This window comes from Taurulus bubalis, assembly GCF_910589615.1.
Source record: "Taurulus bubalis genome assembly, chromosome: 4".
Lineage (NCBI taxonomy): Eukaryota > Metazoa > Chordata > Actinopteri > Perciformes > Cottidae > Taurulus > Taurulus bubalis.
In genome coordinates this window covers 29,653,129-29,661,483 of record NC_136592.1, presented here as the reverse complement: position 1 = coordinate 29,661,483, position 8,355 = coordinate 29,653,129, and the positions used below count along the sequence as shown (strand labels likewise).

Genomic DNA, 8,355 nt, shown 5'->3' with positions numbered 1-8,355 from the left:
ATTAGCATACATGCAGCTGCTGTTTTGAACTACCTATCAATGTGGGGATTTAGTTTTTAAACTCCAACTGATCAAATCAGTGTAGAGAATTCATAATTTATCTTTAGAAACACTGAATGAACTGTCGAATGTTGGGTATTATAAAAATGCCAACATGGACATGCCAAACATCAGCAGTCCTCATTTTGCATCCCCAGAAACAAACTGCAGGTAAAATACTTTGCATGTTGGTGTTGGATAGTCACTAAAAGCACATCTCTTAAAGAAACCCCTTGAACCGTAACTGTTATGAAATTAATAATTGATTGCCTACTCTTGTGTTGCATCACTTCAGATAGAGTTCATGCTCAGAAGGTAACAGGAAACGAATCAGACAGATTGCTCTGATCTGGAACATGACCTGATATCTGATTTCGGCTTTCACTTCCTGATGCAGTAAATACTGTTTGCTGTGATTAGACTTCACCTTTCACTTATTTTAGATAAGAAAGAAAATAGGAGCACTACAAGACACTACGTTTTGCAGAAGAATTTGTTATTTCTTAATTAATTGTCAAAGCAAAGGTCAATATTGTTGCATGGCGTTTCAATTATCTATTGTGCATGTATGGGGTCATTTAACTCCCTCAACTGAGGGAGTTAAATTTCCTGTAAAGGAAATATTCAACTGCCAGAAAATAGTGCCCTCAGGGCGGAAAATGGGACCCGTAAAGTGACAACAGGCAGCTGGAACACCATATCCCTGCCTTAACAAAGGCAAGTGAGGTGTGAGACGGTTGGAGTTCAGGGCGTGCCTGGCTCGTCTGTCAGGATGTACTTGAATTAAATGGTTGCTTTGAGCTTATTAAACAAATGACTGGGAGTCAAAACTGAGTCATCTAGGCTTGCAGAGACTCGTCTGAGAGGTCAGCGATGGGGCAGCAGCCGCTCACGGGAAGTTTGGTTATTGCACAAATCGTTGTGTGGGTTATGCTTTCCATTTTGCACTCCATTGATTTCCCGCACCCACATCAATAATGGGCAGGAAGTACCCACAGCTACCTGTCTGCAAATGATATACGCCAGTGAGGATCTGAGCCACCGCAGGGTTATAAATCTTACGGGGACTATGGACTAGAGCGGCAGGTTACTGTTTAACACTGAACGAAGCATCTGCCTATAAACACGACTGTTCATCTATGAAAAATTAAGAAAATAAAACCCCTCAAGAAATCTATCTTTACTACAGCCCTCAGCTCTACTCTACCAACACAAGTAGGCCAAAGCATATAAAGGCTTGTCCCATAACAAATGCATACCTTAGATTAGAGGACAAAAGTATCATCCAATAATGAAGAAATTAGAGAGATTTTCATTTTTTTTCTCCCTTTAATGGCCATTTTTTTTAGGGCCACTTATAATGAAGCAGTGCTGCTGTCCCACTGAATACCTGCGTGAATAACTGCACCAGATCCAGGTAGCAGTCAACTCAACCCCCTCTCCGAACCACCGGGGACTGTTCTAAAGATACCCTTTGTGCCCGTGTGTGAGTGTAACCTAGTTCGGCGCACATCAGTGGCCCAGTGTGCAGCAGCCACTGCAGAGGGGAGGATCCACAACAGTGTCACACACACACTCTTCAAGGGCAAGTCTCAAGGACAAGCCGGGTTAAACCTCCCGTAGACCGGCAGCTGGTGCGCAAGACGCAGTCGTTTACACAACAGATACCGCAAAGTGACACACAGGAGGGGGGAATCCAGCCGATTACTTTGTGTATGCTCTGCCCTCATTTACAGCCAATTTGAGGGTGAAAGTGGATTGTTTTTTCTGGAGAGGCACGGGGAGGATCTTACCTACGCTATACTTGTGAGACGTTATAAATGAGTTACTCCCGCCTCAAACATTTAAATCAAGGGTTCACTCTGGTGCAAGGTTTCGTTAGGTTGCCTTGGAAACGTATAACTAACTAAAGCTGTGGTAGCACAGAGGAATACGGCAACTTGCATAATATATCAATAAAAACAAGATTACAGGGTTGTATGCAAATATGGTATAAAAAATTTAATGGTGTCGTCAATGTTAGCATGCTTTAAAAAAAACAAAAAAATTCAGGAGAAGCATTGAAATCACAAAGTGACGTGTGAATATAAAGTACAGCAGTGCTACTTATTTTTTTTCGCCCAGTTTTCCTACTTTCTTAACAAAATAGAGATACCTCGATGCCTGGCGGCACGTCATAAAGAGGAGCAACGCTCGTTGAAAACTCTTGGTTTGGTCTCCGTCACCAGGAGTGATAAGCTATTATATACAAAACAATTTGTACATCAAACAAACACTCTGGCTCATTCACTCATATGTACACAGAACGGCATTCACGCCTCCATTAAAACACACATCCTGAAGGCTACATGAACTCACTATCACACTTAGCATACCAAGAATCATCTTAGTAATAGCTATAAAAAAAATTAAAAAAAGTTTAAAAAAAAAAATCCATTACCCCTGTTCAAAACTAAAATACTGTCAAAATATAAACAAAAACACACTCGCTGCTCCTCCTCCTCCACATATCTGGTTCATTGGCCAGCACAGTCAATTCAAAGGAAGCCCAGAGCAATATGAATGTTCTCCCAAACAGAAGTCACCGATATTTACACGAGCCTGTAATATAAAAACTGTAGCGTTCCAAAAGTGACAGACAACTTGAGAGTAAAGTTCCTGAATGTGAATAACGAGGCGCTCAAGAGCGCTTCAGTTCAGCTAATTTGCGGAGAAGCTGCTGCTGCCTGGTTTTGAGGCGTTTCTTCTCTTGGAGCTGCCGCTTCTCCCTGGTGTGCAGGTCCGACAGGTAATCCGTCGCATGGGTCAGGATGGCCACCTTCGGCGTCTTGGCCGACTCCAGGCCGGGGATCTGATCGCGTAGGGCGAGGAAACGGGACCGGAGATCGTTCCTCCGCTTCCGTTCAAGGAAGTTGTGGTTCCGCCTGCGGTCAGTGTCCTCTGCGTCCGAGTTTTGGGGACTCTCGGAGGGGGAGCCGGGCTGGGAGGCGTCGGCCGAAGAGCCCGGCCGCTGACTGGATGACGTGCAGGTGCGCTTGCTTGGGGGTTCTTCTGCATACTCCTCCTCTTCTTCTTCTTCCTCGTCATCATCATCATCGTCGTCTTCATCATCGTCATCGTCATCAGGTTCACTGTCTGGGGAGCGGGCGGCGTAGTTGTGCTGCTGCCGATGGACGGACATGTGGAAGCGTTTGGGGCAGGGGTCGGCCCGGACCGTGATGGTCACCGGCTTTCTGACATTCAGGCGCACCCGGTTCTGCTTGCTCTCCACGGTGACAACGTCGATTTCCTCTTCATCATCTGTAATCACATATGAACAACTCATCAATACACATGGAAAAAAACGCTTTTTTTTAAAAACAGCATGATGTTTCTATGCCATCACAGAAGAATCAAAATGTAACCAAACTTGACTATAAGAAAAGTGCATCCCACTGCCATGCATGCAGAACCCTACTCCTCCATCTGAGGAGGGCAGAGTAGGAGCTGATGTGCCAAAAGCTCGCAGGAATTCACCCTTTTGTCTTTGAACACTGAGCATTCACCAACAATTTAAATGAGGAGATCATAGGCACTCCCTAAGTTGGGAAATGTGAAAGAGTTGCTCTCACGGTCTGTCTCTGGGAGAGTGTAGTAGCAATAAAAATCACCAGGTCTCGGTCACCCCGCCCCTCTAGCGCACTCCGACTGTAATGCAGAGCCAGAGAGAGATATTGAGAGAGGGCCAGTCAAGTCAAAGTGACGGGGGCGCGGTTTTTAAAAGATTGCTCGGGTGTTCTGCGGAAACATGTGGCGCATTATGAAAGTGAGAGTTAAAAAAAAAAGCAGCTTTAAGGTTACGGACTGTTGAACTTGATAACCCCTCTGCACCAAAGACCACAGTTATGCAACAGCAGCCCAGCTTTCCAAATTACGCATTGTTAGAGGGCAATATAATCCCGAGGCAGGAGCAGGGTGGGGCAATTTAGAGCATGACTGCTTCCTTACCAGAGGAATCAGAGCGGGACTCGGAGCCAGACGACGCCGGCTTCCTGCAGCTGCTTGTCGGGAAGGTGAGAACCGCCGCGGGGTCGACGCAGTCTGTGGCCGAGGCGGCGAGCGGGCCACCGGGAAAGACGCACTGCGCTTTGCTCGGTCTCACGGAGACCTGGGCCGCCGGGGGGACAGCGGTCTGTGCCGCAGCCGATACTCTCCCGTTGACCTTCTCCAGCTGCTTACTGGCAGAGAAACTACTCCACATGCAGTCCTGGATGATGATGGAGCTGAGGTTGCCGAACAGCGCCCCTGTGTCGGGGATGAACTGCCCCTCGCACTCCTCGTCCTGCCCCAGGACTTTGGACAGCCAGCTGAGCTTGTCTCCTGGAGAGAGCAGGAGAGCCCCGCCGCTCAGAGTCCGGGTGGGAGACATGGGAGGGGTGGGCAGCAGCTCGAACTTTTTCCATATGTCCTCGCTCGGTGCGGTCGACTTGTAAAAATCCTCCTCTCGGTCGAAGTCATCGAAAAAATAGTGCTGGTAGCAGTCGAACTCCATGTTCACAGTTAAAAACTATTTTAAAAAATCCTCTGGGTTTATTTCCAGAAATGATCAAATGACACCAGCTGCCTCTGAGAAACGTCCTGAACCACCCTGAGGGGGAAATGTCACAGTGATTAGCAATGATCTTTTTAAAAGTACTTCCCAGTATGATCACATTTCAAGTATCCATATAATGGGCCATTATGATATCACATCCCTTTAAAAGCCTACTTTCTCCAAACGGGACGACATTAATAATTGATTGCATCTTGCGGATGCTCCCTTTTAAAAAGGGCTGGACTCAAGCTGTCCAGGACAACACATAGATTATATATGATGTACTAATACAGGAGTCCACTATGATTCAGTGCAAGCGTTGTCTTTTTGAAGTAAACTACACGACAGATCTAGTCTAACACGCACATGACTATCCTGCGTAAAAGTAACGCGCGTGGCTGCATTTCCTGAAACGCAGGCGGCGCTTTGTTCCACAGTCATGCGACCCGGCGGAGGAGAAAAGTGGAAAGCTTCGCCGCCACAGCGTGGGTTCTCCCTCACAGGCGGCCCCTCTTTTTCCTCAACGGAAACTTCCAAAAAAGGCACGCACTAGAATAAAAGTACTCACCGGTTCGGTTCTCCGCAAAATTCCACAGCGAAATTCAGGGCATTGGAAATCCTTCCGCAAGCCAAAGAGTCCCACGGATCACGGGGATCAGACGGAGAAAAGCTGACCCGAGTGGCTGTTGGATACAACGGCGCGCTGTTCGGCCGCAGTCTTGACTTTTGTTGCAGTTTAATTTAAAGGTAAAGACCGGGGCTCACACAACAGGCACAGGGTCCGCCCCACAATATGTTGTAGGAACCACACAGTGCGTTTTTCGCGCCAGTGAGATATCCTGTTATAAGGAGCTAAAAGGGTTCAGGGAGGAGCCTCAGAAATATCTGCAGCGGTAGATCCGGGTAAGCCCAACCATTTGCATCGGGGGCGGGGGAGGCGCGCAGCCCCGCCCCGTCTACAACTCCAGTTATGGTCACAATAACTGGCAGATTTCATCATCGATATTTGTTGATCTTTGTAGTGGTAGAAGGAGAACATAGATTTTTTGTTTGTTAGTAATTTCCTTTTAGCTGAGAGATTGCTATTTCCATGTAGCCTCCTTTACTTGACCATCATTTGCTGCTTTACGTTCAATACATTTGAATACATTCAATTTAATTTTACATTACTTATCTGTATATAAAGTAGCATTCAAAGATGTTGATTTAAGCTTTAGGAGATTGTGATCAACCCTTTTCAACTTTTTTTTATTTATTTCATAGATCAAATAAGTAATTAATTTATGATAAATAATAATAATAAAACGTCTCAATAGTAGGACATTATAATTAAAAAATACCAGAGGATTTTGTTCTGCATAATGAATACCTTTACTTGAAAGTACAATTTTACATGCAGGACTGTAACTTGTAATGGTGTAGTTTTACATTGAAGTAGTTCTGCTATTACTCATGTACAGGATTCATCTTCCACAACTGCCTCCCTGCATAATAAACACAAAATCAATGTTTCACTATAACCACAAAATGCATTTGAGATGGGCCACATGTCCAGTTTCCATTGCCGTGGCCCTCATCCTTAGGTAAAGTTGACATGGCACAACCTTTAGGCCAAACATTAGTTTAAAGAGGATTCTCTTTTCCTTAATCTTGTAAAATCAGCAGATCTCCCGATCCTCTTTTTCCAACTGCACTTTTTTAATATATCAATTATAACTGATAACCAGCTGCAGGCACATCAGATGGAAAGGGAAACAAAGCAGATGTATAGCAGTTTCCTTGTATTTATGTGAAAAGTTGTTGATTCACAGCATCACAAACAATAAGAATTAAATGTTCTTCATTTCCATATCCAGCATGACACAGGTGTATTCTATGCCAAGCCACTGAGCATTTCCACGGTGATGGGTGGAGTGCATCTTGGAATGACCTGCATTCAACACAAAAGACCACACCGAGTACACAACCAGGCGAGATCCAGCTGTCTGCAGGTGGTGGTGAAGTGAGTAATCTTCTTTACGGCGAGAGACGGCCTCTTCAGCAGCAAACAAGTTAATGTCCGAAACAAACACTATTATATTGGGTCTTAACTTCCCTGTTTACAAGACACAATAGCAGCTTTGCCGGAGAGAGAAAAGACCTCCCTTGTGCACTTATCGACCTGAAACATTTCATTATTTGAACCATGATATGATCATATTGAACAAGGCAATGATTAAGTAGACACATGATTTGTTTATATATTGTCTGGTCAGAACAAATGCAGCCTCACTTTTGAGCAAAAGGTCAAAGTTCCCCAACGTCTCATGACCAGACACCACCAGGTCAAAATGATTCACTAACCGGGGCCTCGACCCCACCCTTACGAACATATTGATTAGTTTGGTCCAGAGCGTGCACGTCACCTCCTTGATTAAGCCTCTGCTGACAAGACAAAACCCCCAATATCTGTGGTCACACGGCCAAGTTGATGACACTGATTAGTGATGGGCATCTGTTGTCAGCAACCGGCCTGAGGTCACTAGAGCGATACCAGTCTTGACTAAAGACTTGTCTCTGAATTTCATAGCCAAGACTTTAGACTTACTTCCAATTAATTACCAGGTAAACCCATGTTTTATTTAGAAATTCCGTTTTTCCCCATATGCTCTGTGGAAAATATTTGATATATGATTTTTTTACATTAGACCATCATTTTGTAAACCTTGTGAATCTTGACGGGACATTGTCTACACTTTTCATACCCTGTAAAAGTTGTCTACGCCTGTTATTTATTGTTGTAATATTAGTATAATGTTGCCTTCTTGGCCCGATCTCTCACAAAAAGATATTTTAATATCAGTAAGACTCTTACCTGGTTAAATAAAGGAAACATGAATAATGATAATGTGTACACATCAGGGAATTTGAATTGGATTGCATTCTGAATTTAAAATAAGTTCAAAAAGAGGCGTGTTCATGCTAACTTTACGCTTCACTTTTTGTGATGTTGGAGTTATTTCCCCCACAGTGCAGTGATCATAGCCTCTAGATCCTGTAACTTTACATCCCATAATTACACAGTGGACCAACCTTCAATCTTCTATGTTGGGAGAATTGCATCCCTGCCAAAGAGAAGAAAGAAACATCTTTGGTCCCATAAAATTCAGATGAAGCCCTCCTCCTCCTCCTCCTCCCCTCCTCCTCCTCTTCTTCGCTTCTGTTCCTTCATCAACACTTGGGGATCTTTTCCTCAGCAAGGACAATGCTTAACACTAACAATAGCCTGCTCCCCAAGTCATCCGCAGCTTAACTTCAAGTACCTGCCATTGTCATTCATTGTCTTCGTGGCATATGTGTGAGTATCGTAAAAAGAGGGTGCGGGGGTCGGGGGTCGGGATCCACCTCAGCAGTCTTCATGTCTGCAACACCCACTCAACCGCCTGAAGGATATCGGTCACAATGCAGTGCAGGAATTTGAATGTTTTTTTGTATTTTGGGGACTGTGTGGAATTGTCCCTGTCCACTATACAAGGGGGCGTCCCCCTCTTCCCCACGACCTCTGTGACACGGGAACCCCCAAATCCCTGACCTCTCACCTTCTCCAACCAGCTAAAAAGATACAATCTGGAGTAAAAGTGGGGCCAGTCACCCGCAACTCAGAGAAAAGACATGCAGATGAGAAAGACAACGTAAATAATTCACCCAAGTGTTATTGCTCCCCAGGGATGTAACACACCGTATTCTGACACCCCCCTTCCTAA

General features: G+C 44.8%; 1 protein-coding gene across 1 annotated transcript; it reads right to left on the bottom strand.

The window, feature by feature from the left end:
* Positions 1-2,025: 2,025 nt before the first annotated feature.
* LOC306734989 (protein L-Myc-1b-like) lies at positions 2,026-4,570 on the bottom strand (the record flags this gene model as incomplete). The annotated part of the gene is made up of 2 exons (XM_079216404.1): positions 2,026-3,339; positions 4,027-4,570. 2 exons carry the CDS (start codon positions 4,568-4,570, stop codon positions 2,720-2,722), a joined length of 1,164 nt encoding a protein of 387 aa, XP_079072530.1. The 3' UTR covers positions 2,026-2,719.
* Positions 4,571-8,355: the final 3,785 nt, after the last annotated feature.